The 22,731-nt window shown below is 37.7% G+C and overlaps 1 protein-coding gene across 3 annotated transcripts in view; it reads left to right on the top strand.

Annotated features, from left to right (window-relative positions):
* Positions 1-22,731, top strand: part of LOC131432604 (atrial natriuretic peptide receptor 1) — a 368,937-nt gene that overhangs the window by 287,834 nt on the left and 58,372 nt on the right. For 2 of the 3 annotated variants that reach the window (XM_058598968.1, XM_058598969.1), the window contains one exon: positions 1,426-1,824. The exons of the other annotated variant lie outside the window; for it this stretch is intronic. In XM_058598968.1, the coding sequence (XP_058454951.1) occupies positions 1,426-1,824 (399 nt within the window). The remainder of the gene's footprint in view (positions 1-1,425; positions 1,825-22,731) is intronic. 3 annotated transcript variants of the gene reach the window in all.

The following is a 22,731-nucleotide window of genomic DNA, read 5'->3' as shown; positions in this document are numbered from 1 at the left end:
TACCCGTACGAGCCGGTGTTCCGCAGGGTTCGAGCGTAGCTCCAATCTTGTATAATATTTTCACTTCTGATCTTCCAAATCTACCCGTTGGTTGTCAGAAATCGTTATTCTGTGACGACACAAGTCTGTTAGCCGCAGGTAGAAATCTAAGAGTGATCTGCAGTCGCCTACAAAGAAGTTTAAATATTTTCAGTGATTATCTGTCAAAATGGAAAATTAAACCAAATGCAGCAAAAACGCAATTAATTATCTTTCCTCATAAGCCAAGAGCTTCTTTTCTTAAACCAAACAATAATCACATTCTCAAATTGAATGGCTTGGAATTGACATGGTCTGATCAAGCTAAGTACTTAGGTTTAACGTTTGACAAAAAACTCACTTTCAAGGATCACATTGAAGGAATCCAGGCAAAGTGTAATAAATATATTAAATGTTTATATCCTCTTATAAACAGAAATTCTAAGTTCTGTCTAAAAAACAAGTTGTTAATTTATAAACAAATTTTCAGACCAGCCATGCTTTATGCAGTACCAATTTGGTCAAGTTGTTGTTCCACCAGGAAGAAAACGCTTCAAAGGACTCAGAATAAAATTCTGAAAATGATTCTGAAGCGCCCTCCCTGGTTTAGTACAAATGAGTTACACAGACTCACAAATATAGAACCATTAGATATAATGTCACATAATATTATAAGCAAATTCCGACAAAAAACGATGCAATCTTCAATTGAATCGATTCGCTCTCTGTATTAGTTAGTAAGTTAGTATGTAAGTTCCGTTTCCCCGTTACACAATACAAGTATGTTTACAATTTTCCCTACACAAAAATCACAGTATTGCGGAAGCAAATTATGTCCTCATGGTAATAACCAAATCATGTATATAAAAGGGCGGAAAAGTCATCACTTGTAGCTGAACACCCAATTTATATCATAATAATTTAATTTCAACTCATATTCCATTAAATAGTTTAGCTAATAAAAATGTTTTAATCTCTTCTCGATATTCCCACTTGAACGGCGTTTGAATGCAGTTACTGTGCAACTAGCAAATTCAGCGTTGTAATTTCAGATTAATCCTATTTGAAGCTTGTACATTTATATCAATGTTGCCTCTACTCTGAAGTTACCATTTAAACCCAAGACTCCAAAGAATGTACGTATCAAAGTTTCGGCAGTAATAATTTTTGTTTTTAGCAGTAGAGAATGTTCTGCTGAGCTTATTTCGTATAGCAAAATTGAGCCATACTTTTCAAAATATCATTCATAAGTTTTAATTGGATTTATTACTAGAAATTTAAGCTATTTTCGTTTGATCGGATAAACCAACAAGTACCAACAGTGACTAGATCCGAAACAAAATCTAAAAAACGATGGTTTACATTGACGGTGTAACGTGTAACACATCTATTTCTATTACTACTTAGACGTCTTCTTCGGGCCAATTTGTGATTACGTGATTGCTCCGATCGCTCGTTACAATTCGGTATGGGGAATCCCGATACTAACCACCGGTGGTCTGACGGATGCATTTTCCATCAAGTCACCCAATTACCTCACCCTAACCCGGATGATGGGCAGCTACCGGGACACCGGACTGGCGTTGCGGGGAATTAGCAAACATTTTAACTGGACCGTTCAGGCGTTTATCTATCATGACAACGACGAGAAAAGCGGAAAGGGCCATTCGGACTGCTCGATGGCAATTTCGACCATCTATCGGGCGCTGAACACTACGGACTACTTCTCGCACAATTTTGACGAGACTGAAACGAATTACGAGGAGTATCTGCGGATTTTGATGCGCACCAAGAAAAAAGCTCGGAGTAAGTTGAATTGATTTATTACATTTACGCCATTTGGAATGATGACAAGTTTCAACACGCGTTGTATGCCGGCTGTAGTAGCAACCTACTGGTGTATTAAAACCACTGGATGAAAATATATGATATTCTGAAATTGAACATGTTTTGCACTGTCTAACTCCAGCATGGAACCATTGAACATTATTATCAAAATTTCACTTATATAAATGGAAACAAAATAAAATCCAAAATGGTTACATCGAGAACTCGTCATCTACTGTTTTTTTTCGGCATTGTTTTAGAACTAATAGAAAAAAGGAGGTGGGTAATGTCAGAGAGATAACTGAATGACGTGAATACGAATAAAACTAACACGCTGTCCTCACACTTCTGAACATCGAAAATCGTTCTCATTAGTTGATTGATTGTGTGCATGGTGCCAGATTTTACTTCTTCCCTTTAATAATTGTATCTATACTGAAGTAGAAGACAGTAGCGAACTTCGACCCATGGGGAATAGCGAACCATTAGTCTAATCTGTCATTATCCGCCATCAATACATACGAAGCTTCTATCATTGTATTATTTTAACATAATTTCGATAGATCCTGCTTTCAATGAAATTATTCGTTTTGTTTTTTTTTAATCATTCATATTGATACTAGTGATGAGTTATCATATTTTTATTCGTATTTTGACTTTAAAGGATCCAAATTAAATTTTATTCTATTTGAAATTTACCATGGTAGGGTCATCTCTAAATTTGTAAAGTGGTAGTGCCTGAAAGGTTTAGCGTCTCATTTTGTGAAGATATTTGATTTCTTTGAAGTCAAAATTCTAATAAAAATATGAGAACTTATCATTAGAATCTGGTTTAAAATATAAAAAAAACCTAGTTTATCGCGAGAGATGTTAAGTTTCTCAAACAATTGTTGAGGTAGGTCATTTTACAGTACTTGCAATAACATTTTCAGTTTTCAAAATTGGCTAATGCTCAAATCCAAAATTCAAATTCCCTTAAAAATCGATTAATACCGAAATTATCCAAATTGGTTCAGGACCAGCGAAAATACAGCCATTTGAAAATACCGTTCCGAGTGTTTTTGAAGCTTGGTAATCGGATGGAAAACTGCTCAACTCCGAGCGAGTCGCGCTGTAGTACGCTCAGCGCGTGCAGGTCGTGGTTGAAAAATGCATCGCTCCGGAAGTTTTAATATTTCCAATCTACGACTTTGTAAGAATTGACTTCTAAACCTAAAAAAAGGTATGTGGAAAAACAAATTTCTGGCGACTGATTTTGTGTTGAATGTCTGTATATAAGCTATTGTAGTTCTTACTGTTTGATCCTTAGGGTAATGTTTTAAATAACTATTCGATTTTGGAACATTTCATATGGATTTCCATAGTCTCAGAACATACTTAATACTGACGTCAGCATATCAATGGAAGAAAACATCTGATTTAGGATGAAGTTAAGGGTCTAAACGATGAAAAAATCATCATTTTTGCGAACTTTTTCCAGAATTATCATTCAACAGAATAAATTCAAATGTTTTGCATGATAAAAAGCATCATTCGAACAACATTTTGTATTTTTTACGTGGAAAAATAATAAGAAATAAGTAGGTGAAGAAGCATTTTCTAGAACGCTTCTTAAAAATCATGATTTGCGGTGTCCACTGTATCTCAGCGCAGACTAATCAGAAGTGAACAAATGAACGCAGCATAGTTAGAGTAGAAGTTCTTCTAGACCCCAACGTTTCTGTTTAATTTTTATAATTGTTTTGAATTTTTGGTGGTTGTTCAAAGTGAAAACTACGATTTTTTACGAAAAAAATCCGCCATTTTGTAGCTGTTAAACCTCCCCAAAGTAACATACAACGAAAAGGAAAACGTTGGGGTCTGGTTTTTTATATGTAGAAAGTGTGTGCAAAATTTGAAAAAATTGGTGCAATAGTTTTTGAATGACGATGGACACGGACTTTCAAAACCTGCTTTCGGGGAAAACGCGTTTAAAGGTTTTTGTCTATAAAATCAATGGAAACAATTAATTACTCCAAGGAGCCCGTAGGGTCTAACGTTTTCAAAACAATCATATTTTTGCTTTTATAATTTATTATAACGAAACACTTTAAGAATGTTTTGTCAAGTTTTGAAGTCAATCGAAGTAGAAATCTTGGGCCTGTGCGCTGAGCTCTTGTTTCTTCGTAGAATGAGATAGCCATAGATAAAGGTCCATAACTTCTAGAGTTTCGTTCCAATAGGCTTGAAAATTTCACAGAAAATTCTTCAAATGTTTTACTATAAGAAAATAATAAATGTTTTTTCAAAAGTGTTAGACCCTACCCGCCCCTTAAGGTTCTACTTACAATCTTGGGAAAACAGTCATTGTTGAAAAATGCAAAACGACTTTGCTTCCCTATCACTACACAGATCTCTTAGACAAATACATCGATTTGTTTAGGATAAGTTGAGGAAACTGCTTTCTTGCTCGGGGTTTTGAATCGAACCCTGGTGAGTTGCATAAAAGGCATCGAGGAACCCATCATGCTAGTCCTGTTCCCTGAGATTAGCATTTGTATCAGCCATAACTTCCTCGTTGGAGTAGAATCTCCTTCTTTGGAGCATTTTCTTTAGTCTTGCAACCAAGCAGTAGTCGCTAAGGGCCATATATGGTGAATATGGTGGGTGCTTCATATATTCAAAGTCCAATTCATGCAATTTCACCATGGTTATCGTTGTCGATTTTGGTCCACCGTTGGCAAACGCAGCGCTCACTCTGACAACAGTGCTCATATCTAAATGTTCTTGCAAAATAGTATACACATTGTCGTATGGTATCTTTAAGACGTCAATTATCTCACGCAATCAGGTTTTCTATGAGAATTCTACTAGACTAATTAGACCGACCGTAATGACTGGTTATATTGATACAATTGCAAAGGGCTTAAAGGGCAATTTACATAATTAAGAAAACGGTCATTGTTGAGCGGAAATTCAGAAGAGAAATATTAGTTTTTTTTGACATTTTTCAAAATAAGCTGATGTTATTTTCGTAGCGGAGTAAATTAGCGCTTTTCAACAATGACTGTTTTCCTATGATTGTAAGTAGAACCTTAAATGAATGAAATGAATCACATTTCTACCCTTTTACCCACCCAAGAGAAAACTCACATCGTTGAAGTGCAGGAAGAAAAACATTAATCAAAGATAATTGCCCTGCGGAATCCTAGATGAAGTGATAAACTTTTCGAATACAGGGTCGTTCGTTTAGATACCTAAATGAACCCAATGAAATATGTTCGGTAGACATAGAATCTGTCACGAACACCATGAAGAAGATTTTGTTTCAAAATTAACACATATATTCCAAATTTGTCTTTACACTTAGAAGATTATTCACTTCAGATTCATGGGATTATAGGATATGCATTCGTTCAAATTATTTCTGATACCCTACATGATTCCTATATATAACATTCGAAATTCCTATACAAGTTTTATGATTTACCAATAACATTAAGGACTGAGACCAGTAAGTCACGTATAACCACGTGGCTCGCTCTGCGTACTACAGTTTCCTCCATGCTCTTTCACTAATGTGCAAAATGACTCTCGATGTGGCCGGGTGGCCAAGAAAGTTTTGATATTTTCACATACGTACATCACATAAAATTCAATAAAGCTACAGCTTGTTTGGCAGCCTTGCTGTGCCGATTTCACTTCTCTCTCATGTTTCGTTACGTTACCAGGAAATACGAGCAGAAAAAATGGCGCGTTTATAGAAATCGACTTACCTTCACAAAAATAACATTCACTTCATTTTCATCGCGACAACATATATGTTTTTATGCACTAATCGCATCTAAATTAAATTATCTAGATATTGTCAGAATAGATTTTTGATACATGCCTTTGAAGGCGAGATATTAAACGAACAAGTTGAAAGACGGCTTTTCCAGCTATGCAATTCTTTCTTCAGAAAAAAGACTTTCCCGACCGCTAAAGTCAACGAATCATCCTGAAATTTTCGCAGAATAATCTAAACTAATTTTCAGTAGGGTTTTTTGATTGTCAGTTTGGTTTTTTGATATTCGTCACCGTTTCTGAGAAAATCAGATTTGAAATGTGAAAATAGCCCTCTAAATCACCCTAAAACACACTGGCCTCAGACCTTAAAGTGATAAAACGCATACTCGAAGCATAAGTAATTTTCCTGCATGAAAAAAACAAGATCAAAATGATTGACATTTAGCAGCCATTGTTAAAAGCTTTCAAATGTGAGTAAATTTTTAAAACTCATGTAAAGGAAATTTAATTACACAGCAAAAAATTATGAAATTTACCTGTGACGTAAATCCGCATATGTCTCAAATTATAAGAGCGTAATTTGTAAAATGACTGAATTTTACAAGAACAATTTACATGTGTGCCGAACATACACTACTTTTAAAGCAGACGTGTAAATTTACATGCTTCTGAACTTAAAGAAAAGGCAGAATGCATAAAGCATTGTATTGAGTCTACTGTGAAAATGAGTCATTTTTGACGCTCGCATTTGTCGGTCTCAGAAGACGTAAATTTACACGATTTTTTCTTGGTGTGAACACACTTCGAAAAATTTACATATTCATAGATGCACATAAAAGGAGAGTCGTTATTCACTTACATTCATAATTCAAAGTATGTGAAGATAAGTCATATCATTAACTTCACAGTTAACTTAGCTGAAACTTTCATCGATAGAGACGCAAAATTTATATTTACATGTTAGTAGATGTAATAATAATATTACAACATGCTTGAATTTACGTCAAACGTAATTTTCATTTTTTCTAAGAGTGTAGGATTAGGAATAATTGAATAAGTTTCGGTTTGGTTTTGTTCGAATTCTATCGCCATCACCGCTGTTGTTTCCTTGTCAGACCTGTACTGTTATAATTTGTAGTTATTTAGATGAACAATGAAAGCGATTATTAGATATTGGGGTAGAGAAGAGATCTGTAGAGGGAGGCGGTTGTTGACGGATTAGCTGTGTGTTTTCGTCGGTGAGCTCCTCCCAATGATTTTCCTGCTGAATCGAGAAGTTTTATCGTTTGATATGAGTCAATCCTAATTTGTATACCAATCAAAACCTCCAAATCAACGCCACCTATAAAAACGTATGATGAGTTGTTGTTCTTCCGTAAAGTATGCCAAGAAAAGCAAATTTAAATCATATCCATTTTTTCCTGAAAATGATCAGTTTGACATGGCGAAACTATTTACCAATAATCCAGCTAAATTGGATTGAACTGCAAACTGTTTAATTTATTATAACCGGAAATCCAGGAACCATGTGACCAGTTAAAGTTTTCCAGCTATTTCCAGTCTTTTACTTGGTGGTTCGTTTAAGCCAACCACACTCATAAATCCGTAGCTTCGGAACCACGAATCGGATCCGAGTGAAGTTGAAAAGCAGCCAATGATGCAAAACAATATTCAAATCTCAGGATGTGAAAATTGGTTTATGAGAAATCAATTTAGGTTTCAGTTGATTTACCAATAACATTAAGGACTGAGACCAGTAAGTCACGTATAACCACGTGGCTCGCTCTGCGTACTACAGTTTCCTCCATGCTCTTTCGCTAATGTGCAAAATGACTCTCGATGTGGCCGGGTGGCCAAGAAAGTTTTGATATTTTCACATACGTACATCACATAAAATCCAATAAAGCTACAGCTTGTTTGGCAGCCTTGCTGTGCCGATTTCACTTCTCTCTCATGTTTCGTTACGTTACCAGGAAATACGAGCAGAAAAAATGGCGCGTTTATAGAAATCGACTTACCTTCACAAAAATAACATTCACTTCATTTTCATCGCGACAACATATATGTTTTTATGCACTAATCGCATCTAAATTAAATTATCTAGATATTGTCAGAATAGATTTTTGATACATGCCTTTGAAGGCGAGATATTAAACGAACAAGTTGAAAGACGGCTTTTCCAGCTATGCAATTCTTTCTTCAGAAAAAAGACTTTCCCGACCGCTAAAGTCAACGAATCATCCTGAAATTTTCGCAGAATAATCCAAACTAATTTTCAGTAGGGTTTTTTGATTGTCAGTTTGGTTTTTTGATATTCGTCACCGTTTCTGAGAAAATCAGATTTGAAATGTGAAAATAGCCCTCTAAATCACCCTAAAACACACTGGCCTCAGACCTTAAAGTGATAAAACGCATACTCGAAGCATAAGTAATTTTCCTGCATGAAAAAACAAGATCAAAATGATTGACATTTAGCAGCCATTGTTAAAAGCTTTCAAATGTGAGTAAATTTTTAAAACTCATGTAAAGGAAATTTAATTACACAGCAAAAAATTATGAAATTTACCTGTGACGTAAATCCGCATATGTCTCAAATTATAAGAGCGTAATTTGTAAAATGACTGAATTTTACAAGAACAATTTACATGTGTGCCGAACATACACTACTTTTAAAGCAGACGTGTAAATTTACATGCTTCTGAACTTAAAGAAAAGGCAGAATGCATAAAGCATTGTATTGAGTCTACTGTGAAAATGAGTCATTTTTGACGCTCGCATTTGTCGGTCTCAGAAGACGTAAATTTACACGATTTTTTCTTGGTGTGAACACACTTCGAAAAATTTACATATTCATAGATGCACATAAAAGGAGAGTCGTTATTCACTTACATTCATAATTCAAAGTATGTGAAGATAAGTCATATCATTAACTTCACAGTTAACTTAGCTGAAACTTTCATCGATAGAGACGCAAAATTTATATTTACATGTTAGTAGATGTAATAATAATATTACAAAATGCTTGAATTTACGTCAAACGTAATTTTCATTTTTTCTAAGAGTGTAGGATTAGGAATAATTGAATAAGTTTCGGTTTGGTTTTGTTCGAATTCTACCGCCATCACCGCTGTTGTTTCCTTGTCAGACCTGTACTGTTATAATTTGTAGTTATTTAGATGAACAATGAAAGCGATTATTAGATATTGGGGTAGAGAAGAGATCTGTAGAGGGAGGCGGTTGTTGACGGATTAGCTGTGTGTTTTCGTCGGTGAGCTCCTCCCAATGATTTTCCTGCTGAATCGAGAAGTTTTATCGTTTGATATGAGTCAATCCTAATTTGTATACCAATCAAAACCTTCAAATCAACGCCACCTATAAAAACGTATGATGAGTTGTTGTTCTTCCGTAAAGTATGCCAAGAAAAGCAAATTTAAATCATATCCATTTTTTCCTGAAAATGATCAGTTTGACATGGCGAAACTATTTACCAATAATCCAGCTAAATTGGATTGAACTGCAAACTGTTTAATTTATTATAACCGGAAATCCAGGAACCATGTGACCAGTTAAAGTTTTCCAGCTATTTCCAGTCTTTTACTTGGTGGTTCGTTTAAGCCAACCACAATCATAAATCCGTAGCTTCGGAACCACGAATCGGATCCGAGTGAAGTTGAAAAGCAGCCAATGATGCAAAACAATATTCAAATCTCAGGATGTGAAAATTGGTTTATGAGAAATCAATTTAGGTTTCAGTTTTGTACCATTACAGGACTTCCGAAACTGGGTACTGGTATAGCTGCCGAAATGAATCAGTTTGGCTACAACTAACATAAGGTTTTTATTAGTATCTAACGAGAAAAACAGATTAGAAAAAGACTGTCAAATGCAACGGTAATGTTGAGTTAGCTTCACAGATTGAATTCACGTTTTCATTGCGTCACTGTTCGGAATTCGGGTATAGTCAATATTTAACACATGGGCTGAAAAGTCCCGGGCCTAACAAAAAGAACAGAAGCCTCAGTTTCAGCGATAATCTCTTCATTCGTGCGAAATTTCTTACCGGCGAGCATTATTTTCAGATCTGTGAACAGCCAGTAGTCGCTGGGAGCCAAATCTGGCGAATACGGTGGATATAGAAGCAATTCGAAGTTCAATTCATGTAGTTTTGCCATTGTTCGTTTTTTCGTTTTTGGTCAACAGTGAGCAAACGCGGCAACCACTTTGAACAGAGCTTTCTCATAGTCAAATGAGAGCTCATAAAATATACAGACAGCGCGTTCTTTTGATATCAGCTAACACAAGCAACTTCACTTTTCGATCAATCGAAACGATTTTGTGGATTTCTTTTATGTTTTCTGGTGTTACCGCCCCACTGCGTTCTGCATCATCGGTGTCTCTACGATCACGTTTGAAGTTAGCAAACCAACGTTTTATTTTTGTTTCTGATAGAACAGAGTCTCCATAACACTTTTCGAGCCATTGCTTTGCTTGAACGGTATTTTTTCTATCAAGAAGCAGTGTAAAATTAAAACACGAAGTTGTTTTGGATCCATTGTTCTGAAAATAACAAAAGTAGCGTCACTCTTAGCACAATAACTCACAAACTAATGAATAGCATATCAAGGAATTTTAACACTTTTTTTTTATTCAATATTATAATATAATTTTAAGGCACACTGCTTAAGCTCTAAGATGCCAAGGGTATTTACTAATCTTAATTACGACTAACTTAAAACTAGAATAGTATCATTATGTAATGTAGCGGTAGCGGATTCTCGAGAAGCGATCGGTAGTGGCCGGTGAATTGAATATTGCATGAGGGTCTTCCATATGCCGTTGGCGAAGATCCATGTTGGCCGCATCATTCGGTCCGTGTGGGTCCGCGGGAAACACCCCCAGGCTACGAAGGCCCGGCGGGTGGCCCGCGTGCTGGTTTTCGACTGGGGCGGCCTTCCGTGGACGATGATGGTGATGTTACGGAAGAGAATGAAAAAAAAAAGTAAATATTGTGGAAACGGGGTAAAAAGGGGATGTGGGAACAAAATGTTTGAAAACGATAAAGATCTAATTAGTTGCCATCGAGATGGTGAAGAGACAGGGAAGGGGTAACGAAAAAGTTAGTGACAAAAAAAGATCTTGTTAGTTCCAATGAAGATGGTGGACAGGGACGGGGATCGAGAGAATCGGGCGGATGTTAGTGTCGATGCTGTAGGTGGAGTTTATACTTTCTGAGCGAGGGATAACACATTACACTTGTATATCAATGTGTTTAAGGTACTGGTATATGAGAAGCATATATAAACTATCCCGACTCGCCAACACATCCCGAACCGGAACCTCAGGCGGTCTACCTCGGGCCCTAAGGGATTCCAGTAGCTTCGACCTGGCGTCACGATACTCTACGCACGACCACACGACATGCTCGATGTCCTGATAACCGTCGCCACAGGTGCAGAGACCGCTCTCCGCAAGCCCAACACGCCGGAGATGTGCGTTGAAAGTGTAGTGATTTGACATGAGCCGCGACATAACACGAATGAAATCGCGACTCACGTTCATCCCCCTGAACCAAGGTTTCGTCGATACCCTAGGGATAATGGAATGTAGCCATCGTCCCAGTTCGCCATTGCTCCATGAAGTTTGCCAACTTTCGAGAGTTTTCTGACGAGAGATACTGAAAAATTCATTGAAGCAGATTGGTCTTTCATAAATATCACCTTCTAATGCGCCCACCTTAGCCAATGAGTCTGCCTTTTTATTGCCTGGAATGGAACAATGCGAAGGGACCCAGACTAACGATATTAAATAAGACCGTTCAGATAAAGTTCGCAAGTGTTCCCGTATTTTCCCCAGGAAATATGGGGGATACTTTCCTGGCTTCATTGCCCGGAGAGCTTCTATTGAGCTTAGACTGTCCGTGACAATGTAGTAATGGTCTTTGGGCAAGGTTTCAATGATCTCAAGGGTGTACTGAATAGCAGCTAATTCTGCGACGTAAACTGAAGCCGGATCATTGAGTTTGTGAGAAGCGGTGATGTTTTGATTGAAGATGCCGAAGCCTGTGGACCTGTTGATGTTTGAACCGTCAGAGTAAAACACCTTTTCACAGTTGACTGTTCTAAATTTATTATAAAAAATATTTGGGGCCACTTGAGGGCGCACGTGATCCGGGATTCCACGAATTTCTTCTCTCATGGATGTGTCGAAAAACACAGTAGAATCAGAAGTATCCAAGAAATGAGCACGATTGGAAACAAACGAAGAAGGATTAATATTCTGAGCCATGTAATCAAAATACAAGGACATAAAACGGGTCTGAGAATTGAGCTCGACAAGCCTTTCGAAGTTTTCAATCACCATCGGATTCAAGATGTCGCATCGGATTAGCAATCGATATGAGAGATCCCAGAATCGGTTTTTCAACGGTAAGACGCCCGCGAGCACTTCGAGACTCATCGTATGAGTCGACTGCATGCAACCTAAGGCAATACGCAAACAACGATACTGAATTCTTTCCAGCTTGATGAAATGAGTGTTCGCCGCGGATCGGAAGCAAAAGCATCCGTATTCTATCACGGACTATATCGTTGTTTGGTATAACCTGATCAGGTCTCCTGGGTGGGCACCCCACCATGATCCGGTTATTGTACGAAGAAAATTGATTCTCTGTTGGCATTTTTGTTTCAGATACCTAATGTGACATCCCCAGGTGCCTTTGGAGTCGAACCAGACCCCGAGATATTTAAATGTGAAGACCTGAGCTATGGTTTCACCCCCTAGTTGAAGCTGTAATTGTGCTGGTTCTCGCTTCCTTGAAAATACAACCAGCTCAGTTTCCTCCGTGGAGAACTCGATACCCATTTGAAGAGCCCATGTCGACAAGTTGTCGAGGGTATGTTGCAATGGTCCTTGGAGATCGGCAGCTTTGGGTCCTATAATAGACACAACGCTGTCGTCGGCAAGTTGTCTTAGCGTGCAAGATGTGTTGATACATTCATCAATGTTGTTCACGTAAAAGTTGTATAAAAGGGGGCTTAAGCATGAGCCCTGAGGAAGACCCATGTAACTGAATCGTATTGTCGACATATCACCATGCGCGAAATACATGTATTTCTCGGACAACAGATTATACAAAAAGTTATTCAAAATTGGTGAAAGACCATGCTGATGCAACTTCTCAGATAGGATGTTTATGGAAACTGAATCAAAAGCCCCCTTGATGTCTAGGAAAACTGACGCCATTTGTTCTTTACGAGCAAATGCCATTTGAATTTCGGTTGAGAGCAACGCAAGACAATCGTTCGTTCCTTTGCCCCTGCGGAAGCCGAATTGTGTATCTGAAAGTAAGCCATTAGTCTCGACCCAATTGTCTAGACGAAACAGAATCATTTTTTCGAACAATTTCCGGATACAGGAAAGCATAGCAATCGGCCGATACGAATTGTGATCGGAGGCTGGTTTCCCTGGTTTTTGAATGGCAATAACTCTTACTTGTCTCCAGTCATGTGGGACAATATTATCCTCAAGAAGCCTATTGAATAAATTCAATAAGCGCCTTTTGGCAGAGTCAGGCAAATTTTTCAACAAGTTGAATTTGATTTTGTCTAACCCCGGAGATTTATTGTTACACGATAAAAGCGCAAGTGAGAACTCGACCATCGAAAAAGGTGTTTCGTTTCTGTTTGATGAAGCGACGCGCATGATTGTCTGTTCCGGAACAGAGTCAGGACATACTTTTTTAGCGAAATCGAATATCCAGCGGTTAGAATATTCCTCGCTTTCGTTTGTTGTGTTTTTGTTGCGCATTCGTCGGGCTGTGTTCCAAAGAGTGCTCATTGATGTTTCTCTCGATAATCCGTCTACGAATCGACGCCAATAACCGCTTTTCTTCGCTTTAATCAAGCTTTTCATTTTAGCGTCTAATGCCGCGTAGTTTCTAAAATTATCAGGTGTTCCGTTTTTCCTAAACTCGACAAATGATGAAGTTCTCTCCGCGTTTAATTCTGAGCACTCTTTGTCCCACCACGGGTTGGGGGGACGGATGTTAGTTTTCGCGCCGGGTACACGTTTCGTCTGAGCTTGAGTCGCGGTGTCGAGAATCAAGCCAGCCAAAACGTGTACTCTTCCTCCGGAGGAAGTTCTTGTGTTGTTTCTAGATTCTCAGATATCAAATTTGCGTAGCATTTCCAATCAATGTTTCGTGTGAGGTCATACGAAACATTGATTGTCTTCGATGGTCTTAATCCGGTGGCGATTGAAATTACGATAGGCAGATGATCGCTACCGTGGGGATCAGGGATTACCTTCCACGTGCAATCCAACCGTAGCGATGTCGAGCAAAGGGATAAGTCTAGCGCACTTGGTCTTGCTGGTGGTGCAGGAATTCGTGTCATTTCTCCCGTATTCAAGATTGTCATATTGAAGTTGTCGCAGATATCATGGATCATAGTTGATCTGTTATCGTCGTGAAGACAGCCCCATCCCGTACCGTGTGAGTTAAAGTCTCCTAAAACCAACGTCGGTGCGGGAAGAAGCTCTATGATATCATTGAGCCGCCGATGCCCAACCGAGGCTCTTGGGGGAATGTAGATGGAAGCAATGCAAAGGTCCTTGCCTTTGATTGTAACATGACATGCGACAACTTCAATACCTGGTATCGAGGGGAGGTTAATGCGATAGAAAGAATAGCACTTTTTGATCCCCAAAAGTACTCCTCCATAGGAATCATCTCGATCCAGACGAATAATGTTAAAATCGTGGAGGTTTAAGGGTATTTCAGAAGTTAGCCAAGTTTCGCACAATGCAAATGCGTCACATTTCAGATTATTTACTAGAAATTTGAAAGGATCTATTTTTGGGATGATACTTCTACAATTCCACTGTATAACAGTGATTGTATCCGTGACCTCGGTGGGTGTCTTAGCCATCGAAGGATACGATCGCTGAAAGAAGGGGCCATTTTGCAGTCAACTGCTTCAAGAATGTTTTAACTGTAGGAATAAAAGCCATTATCAGGCTTTTAAGAGGTTCAGAAATATTGAAAGTAGACATGATCCAGTCCACAATATCAGAGAATTTAACAAACCCAGTATTTGGTAAATTTTCTGACTGATCTTTATGGACTTTCGGGGGTTTTGAAGTCCCAGGAAGTGATGGAAATTCTTGCTCGGAATTTAATTTTCCAAGGCCTGGAGCTTTTCTCTCTGGTTTTTTGCCATCACTACCAGTTGTTGTAATTTTTCGAGACCCATCAGAGGACATCTTCGAACCCTTACTAGGGAGCTTTTGAAAAGATTTATTTCTTCTCTTTCTGTATGATGAGCTAAGAGGGACAGCCGAAGATGTACCTCCGAGGGGGTCATCATATTCGCTCTCGTCAGTTGCCAAACAAGCGTACAGGTTTACTGGAGGCGTAGCACTCTTCAACATTTCAGCAAAAGAACGCTTTGAATGTTGCTTAAGTGAACGCCTCATCTTGTCTTTGGCCAGTTGGTACGCGGGGCGTTCCGAGAGGTCATGCGATCCCTACTTACAGTAGAGACGCTTTTCATGGTCTCCACTGCAGGAGTTAGCCGCATGACTCCCTCCACACTTTATACACCGGGATTTATTGCAACAATGGGATGCTGTATGTCCCAATTGTTTGCAATTGGTGCAGTTCATGACCCGCGGCACAAAAAAGCGAACAGGTAAACGAACTCGGTCCAGGAGGACGTAATTAGGCAAAGCCGACCCAGTGAAAGTCACCCGATACGAGTCTGATGGGATATAGGACTTAGTCCCATCCTCAGCGGCCGATACTGAGCGCAATTGCTTACAGTCCAGTATCTTAACGTTCTTGAGTAGGGGTTTTTTAAAACCTCCTGTCTCATGCTTAAGAACGTCCTCGCAAGTCAGACTCGGATCGGTGATCACGCCGTCTATCTCGACTTCGCGAGCTGGTACGTATACGCGATACTCCCGCGTGAAATGCTCATTTTGAACGATCTCATTAGCCTGTTTTGCACTGGCTAACAAGACCCTAAGCTTGTCCGGGCGTACTTTTTCAATTTTTTGTACGGTATTGTATCGCGAGGACAGGTCTTCAGAAAGTCTTAGAAGATTCAATTTTTTACCGTTGGCTTTGGTCCGGATGTAAACCGCATATGGTCCGGCCGGGAGTGCAAGTCCATCGGGATAATTTTTTACACGAGATATTTGGCTATAAGATGATTCCATTTTGTCATCTGGAGGGAGGTCAGGCAATTCTGTGCCTTCTGTCATGGCACGGAAATGTGTCCGTGCGGGTAAATATTGGAGGACAAATGTAGTGGTATTGAAGAACAGGGGGAAAAAAGAAAAAGGCAAAAATACTTAGCTTTAGCTCTCAAAGGGTGAACGGCAGACAAGGCCCGGTCCTAGGCAATCGGTGGATATTCCTGATCAATAAAGTGCAAAAAACCTCCTAGAGGAAAAAGCACTTTTTTGCAGTCTCTTTCTGCACTGTACAATGGAATCTTATACGTTTTTTCACTATACACTGTCCAATGTATTTGTTAACAATATAGCAGCAGCGCCCAGCTGGGCGCTGGCTAACGGTACCACACAGTGCTTCTTTACACAACTCACAATTGACCTTGAAGACGGATTAATTCGAACTATCACTCGACCGCACTGATTCAGACAATAGAATACGAAATGACCTTGAAAGCGGAATAAAACAATTTACCGCACCACTGGAGAAACACGAACTTGCGTCCATTCAGCCCGATAGTTGCAGTGGAACTGAATTTTAACACTTGTCTTTTGAAGGTTAGTATTAACTGAAAAAAAGTGACAGCAACAAAACTAGCGCCAGCTATGTGTTAGGCCCGGGACTTTACAGCCCATGTGTTAAAAGCGGCTGTTCAAACAATAAGATCTCTCTTTTGAATCTAAGTTTTTGAAAATAGATTCAGTAACCTATGAGAAATCGAAATTATTTCCATCTCGGATTCTTTTACCGAATTGAATAATTTTTTGGACTCATCAACTCATGATATCAAAATAAGGACTCAGTTTCAGATAAAGTGCTATAGTCTATGACAATGATATAAGACGTTTTATTTTGCAAAAATCCGTTCAGTCATATCTGAATAATCGACATCAGTTCCATTGCAGATTTTTTTGATAATTACTTTTGAAGTTTTCAGAACCCGACACTACAGAATAATGTGGTCAATGGGACTTCGATTATTTGTTATTAAACAAGAAATGCAACTATTTTTACGTTTCGTCTTTGATTTATCAGTACAGAGCAGTTCAAATTGAACTGCTTAGTGCTAAACTCGGCAGTTCAATTTGAACCGCTAAGCAGACGTAAAGTTTCTGCTATTTACAGAACACTTTTTGTTTTGCAACGGAGTGCAATGTCTTTTCTGACGTGCCGAACGAAAACGTGTTTTCGACTAATTCTGGCCGATGCAGGTTTGGTCATTCAGGGGTTAGCCAAATTTTGTGCTAGGGCACATAACCGTTTTCATTATTTTTACGTTTCGTCTTTGACTCATCAGTGCAGAGCAGTTCACGTTGTCGTTCGGCACGTTGAACTGCCGAGTTTAGCACTAAGCAGTTCAATTTGAACTGCTCTGCACTGATGAGTCAAAGACGAAACGTAAAAGTAATGAAACGGTTATGTGCCCTAGCACAGAATTTTGCTAACCCCTAAGTGAAGAAATGCAAGTTGAGGGAACTTGTTCCATCATTATTTAAGATTTTACTTCATTTTGCCTCGCGCATATAGACACGTAATGCAATCTGGAAATTTCTGTATCAACTAAAAATGTATATAAAGATGTGGTGATTACTTAGAGAATTCTTTTACCATGTTCAAGCAGATTTTTTTAACAATATGTTCAAAAGGATACAACCGATAAAAATCCATTTCCAAGTCCATCCCTACCCAATTGTGAAAAAGGATAATGTTATTCTGAGCCAAGCTCAAAACTCTTTTAAAAAAGAGCTCAGTTCTGCTGAAACAATACAGCTGCTGTAAAATATATGTGCATCCATTTTCCTCCCCATTCTTCTTAAATTCATTTGTGTTCATGATGCTTTCCTGAAAGAGAGATCGTTCAAGTTTAAATTACACTTTCATAAGCAAACGTTTTAGTTTTCCAGAAACCAATTTCCTGGTGGGAACTTTGGTTTCATATACAGAAACTTTACTCTGTTGTCACTTTCGAAGAAGGTCAGTGTGACTATGCCAACGTTTCGAAAACCATAACACGAAACGAATGGTACGTCGTGATAAGAAAATAGCAAAGCACGTGGAAGCATCAAACGTGATTTTAGTGTCCGATGGCTGTGTAATAGTCCAATATGAGGTAACCATAATGCAGTTTTCGTTGTGATATTATTTGTTAAAGAAGATTTATGTTTCCAATGCATTTGCTCAAAAATTTTAAGCTTACAAGGTAAATAAAATCAATAATATTTGTTTTCTATTCAAAGCACTCTTTATAGGAATCTAAAACTTTTTCAATCACAAATAAGTAAATATCTATTTGTCATTAAACATATTCCGGATAGAGTAAATTGCATTATTATGAGTCAACGGACAAACCTAGTTTTCAATTTCCTTTGATTAAATATAACAAATAAAACACCGCTTTCAAATAGCAATATTATAGTTTTTTTTTATAAAAATTGTGTTTTTTTTTTGGTTATTAAAGCTGTCGTTATCCTACTTCAATAGATTGTAAACTTCACTCTTATTTTGACTCTCTACCCAACACGAGAGCTCAAAAAAGAATGCAGAGCCCGTAAGACGCTAGACCACAGAAATCCACCAAACCAGCTATTTTCAACCTGGAGGTACGCAAAGTAATTTCTTAAGAAGTCACGAATAATCTTCATGAGCATTATTTTTCCTGTCAGCAATTGTTTCTAGATGTCAGTTGTGTTGTGTTACCTTAAATGCAATAGAATAGGTGTTTCAAGACAATATAATGTTGTCGTTTTCGCAAACTTGTGTGTCAATTTTCAAAATAGAGTGCTAATAAATTAGCAGCGCACAAAATAGATTTCAAATTTGAGGGTCCGCGGTTCTATAACGGATCCAAAGGGATCCTTGATTTTAAAAGGTTGGAAAACACAATTCTACACAAATAAATAAATTCTTTCTACATTTTCAACTGTGTTCGATGATGTAGATAAAAGTATTGCAAAAACATTTTTATAAAAAATATGCCTTCAAAGGTCAAATTAGTAAAATTTATTAGAACTAAATACCACAAAAATGGCGTCATATCATATTTATATTATTCCCACTCATCTGCGATTCCGTGTTCATCACAAAAAGTGTGGATAAAAGTCATCAAAAGATTATATTTAGTTGTTAAAAAAAACCGTTTCAGACTCAAGCTAAGGAAGCTCCAAATTGAGCCTACGTGACTTTCACCGTCAAATGCAAAATTAGCTACCCGAATTTAGGTGCAGAAGATAAAACGGAGAGCCGAATGAATTAACATTTATCAAACGTGGGAAAATTGCCGCAGACCGAAAAGTAAGATAGGTTATGTTTAGACATGAAAAGATTACCATAATTCATCAGACATTGTCATCGTTTATTTCGGCAGCAGATGCGGAGTGCTTTTAATGTAGCCAATATCCACCCCTAAACCGGTTCTGACTTTCAAAGCACGCATAACAGTTTTTGCGAACGCATATCCAGCGACAGGAAGAGTGAGGTGTAACAAATTGAGGCAATCTTTCGGACAAACAAATTGACGAAATCGTCCAGCCGTGGTGAACCTGAATATCGCAGACAAATCGATTAGCTTAAAAACCTATTTGTTATTTCGCATGAGAAAATCCATTCAATCGGTATCTATCCTTCATTTTCCACAGAACTGAATCGATTTTCCCGGGGTATCCGCCTTCTTCCGGAGGAAGCGTCTGTCAAAGTTTGCTTTCAGTTCCTTTGGTTCTGGACAAAGCACATGTTACTAACGACGTAGGATAGAAAATGAAAATTCATTTCGGTGAGCATCGGGTTTCTTTTGACCCTCTGAAGCAGTCATTCTCAAAGGGGTCGATATCGACCCCCAGTGCGTGGCAACACACGGTAGCGTTTAAGACATTTCGCTTCGCTGCCGCAGTGGTAGGGTGAGTTTGGAAATCACTGCTCTAAAGTATGATTTGAATATATCGCACAAATGTGAATACAGAGGAAGTACTCATATGCGATCCGAGAACGGTTTCACAGCTTTGAATTTTCTTTGAATTCATAGCCTAAGTTAATTGCGGAATAATTTGAAAAAATCAAGCTTTATAATAGTATTTATCTGATTTACTTTTGATTGGTAAAACATTCTATTGTCAGTTGAGTTAAAAGTATGCAAGAATTAGTTCATATATCACCATATAATTTAACAACCAGTCGATTCGGAAACATTTAATTTAAACATGTATGGTGACGCCGTTTCAGTATTTCAATAGCATACTATTAAAAAATTGAATTTAAATCGACCTATGTTTTCACGAACCAATCACTGCATGTCATCATGATGTCATCCCTTTGATTTCTCGCGCATGGCCGATGGTTTCGATCGCTGCTTACACCTCGAATTTCATTTAGTACACTGAAAATCATTTGCACGTTAGCATCATGTGCAAAGCATTTGAACTATCACTACTTGTAGAACACATGAAATTCATGAAAACATACACTTAACTCATAAAATGAGTGTAAAACCTGTTGATATTTAGTGGAAACCTTGTTACATTTATCTGAAATGCACATCAAAATTATAAGATATATTGTTACCTCTAGATTCTATATGAATTTCATATGAATGTCACATTGTTTTTCATATAGATTTCAATTGAAACACAGTTGACTGAATCAAGTGTTTTGCACATACATTTGTGCTGTACTCATTTCCACTTGAAAATGAAGTGTTTAACACATGTAGTTCGATTCGATAGCAAAACACATCACATCCAAAAGAAAAACACATCAAAGCTAAATGAAAAATTGTTTCTTCTTGCATCTTAGTGAATTTTCACATGAAATCTTAAAACTAATCGCTTTGGTTATGTATTGAAATAAAAAAGCACAATAAATTGATGTGCTATTTACATATGAATCGATCGTACAAATTTTTATCAGTGTAGCAAATCTGCTTCGATTGGTATAGGAGGGATGCAAGAAAAAGTATCGCTCCATATTTATATCGCATGAACGTTCGCACAAAAGGGAATCCATAAATTCAAGTCATTTTACAATTTTAACTTTAGTTGGTAGCCAGCTATTCTTATTAGTGTATGACGAAACTGAAAGTTACATTCATTCGCTCGCTGACTACACGCATTTGTATGTGTGCGGTGTGTTGATGCTGTGTTCACTTGAGTATATTGAATATCAATTAGCTGTTGATTTAGATTCTTCGGTATCTAGCAGGCCAATTTGGAACCGTTGGCGATAAATTTTTCGTCCCTAATGTAAAGCGCTTCAATCTCGGTGATTTTTTTTATGAATTTGCCACATTTACTTTATGCGAAAGCATTACTTCAATATTGTACCTTTAAAAATGGGTTGATTTATCGTATAATATTGGCATTAAAAATAGTTGAAATTCGTTTCGTCATCCACTCGACGAGTAGTCATCTGGTCGGTGTGCGATGCGGCGCTGTATGCCAAATATGTGTTCGTTCGTGTGAGTATTCACTGCATTGCAATTCGCTATTAATTTTGACTCGCCGGTTAGCGATGGGGTTGCAGAAAACGCTGTAATTAAACAGTAGGCTCAGCATTACTGTAGTTTTCAAACGCTTCTAACTAGGTGATTTGGAGATGGATTTATATTATTTCTCGATGAACATTAGATTAGGTTCTAACTGCACATGACAAATTCTCTTTGTTTACTTTCTCTTTCGATTATTACGGTACTCTTAGCGAGAATAATCTCTCTAATTATTTGCAGAGAACTAACTACTAATAACTAATGCTATTACATTTTGATTCGCACTAAAAAAAACTGTCGTAAAATACATATATATTTCGTAATAATTGAAAGACAAAGTAAACGAAGAGAAACTGTAATTTGCACTTAGGACCTAATCTAGTATTCATCGAGAAATAAATTGTCGATATTCAAAATTTCACATTAGGTTTGGCCCCAGCATTGGTAGTGTATTGTAAACCATCCTTCAGTTTTTAACGACAGGGCTGCAAATAATCTGCATCTTCAAGTTCCATTAGCATATGGTAGTAGGAAATACTTTATGGGGCATTCCACACAAAATCAGCCACCTAAATATTTTTTTGTCCAGCTATTTTTTTTCGGTAAAGAATTCGAAAATATTTGACACGTATTTTTTTATTTCAATATGGTATGTAGAATTTTAGAGATATGATTTTTTGAGGTTCCGCGTTTACAAAAAAAGAGCCTTTTTTCAACAGCTTATACTGTAAAATTTAATAAAGATATAAAAATTCGTCTCCGAGACATGAAATGTGCGTCTTTTCCTTAGCCTTCAAATAAGCGATTTCATAAAACAACCTTTATAGTTTATTTCAGTGCTGTAAAACTTCATTCAATTCAATTGAAACTGAATTTGGAACACATTGACGATCTCTCTAATGCAGTAAACTTCACTCACTGACACACACAAAGTTTGCTGACGGCACGAATGGGCAGCATTCAGTTCATCACTCGTTTCTCTTCAATCGCGGTTCAGTTTAACCACCGTCAGTTGATCTCTTGAAGTAACAAAATATTTCTTTCAATAGTGTGAGAGCGGCCTTCAAATGAGGATCATGTAAACATTCGAATTGGTTCAAGATAATAGATGATAGACAAACCAGATAACTGAAATATCAATCACAGAATACACATAAATTAATTGTTTCCTCCTTCAGTTTTCATTTTTAATACTTTACTCCATTTATAATTCTATTCGTTCGAACTTGCTTACTACCAAGAGCGAAGGCAATGAAGGAGCTACACTACTTGGCACTCGAAACTGAGCAAGCAAAACTTCAAATGACTAGGTACGATTAATCAACTGACGATGAATTCCGGGAGCTTCACTTAAAAATGGCAGCAAAAGTCGAATGAATTAGTAGGGATATGCTGACGGTCGGCTGCCATA

The sequence above is a fragment of the Malaya genurostris genome, chromosome 2, assembly GCF_030247185.1.
Source record: "Malaya genurostris strain Urasoe2022 chromosome 2, Malgen_1.1, whole genome shotgun sequence".
Classification (NCBI taxonomy): Eukaryota; Metazoa; Arthropoda; class Insecta; order Diptera; family Culicidae; genus Malaya; species Malaya genurostris.
The sequence above is the reverse complement of the archived record's forward strand: the minus strand, read 5'-3'. Positions and strand labels throughout refer to the sequence as shown.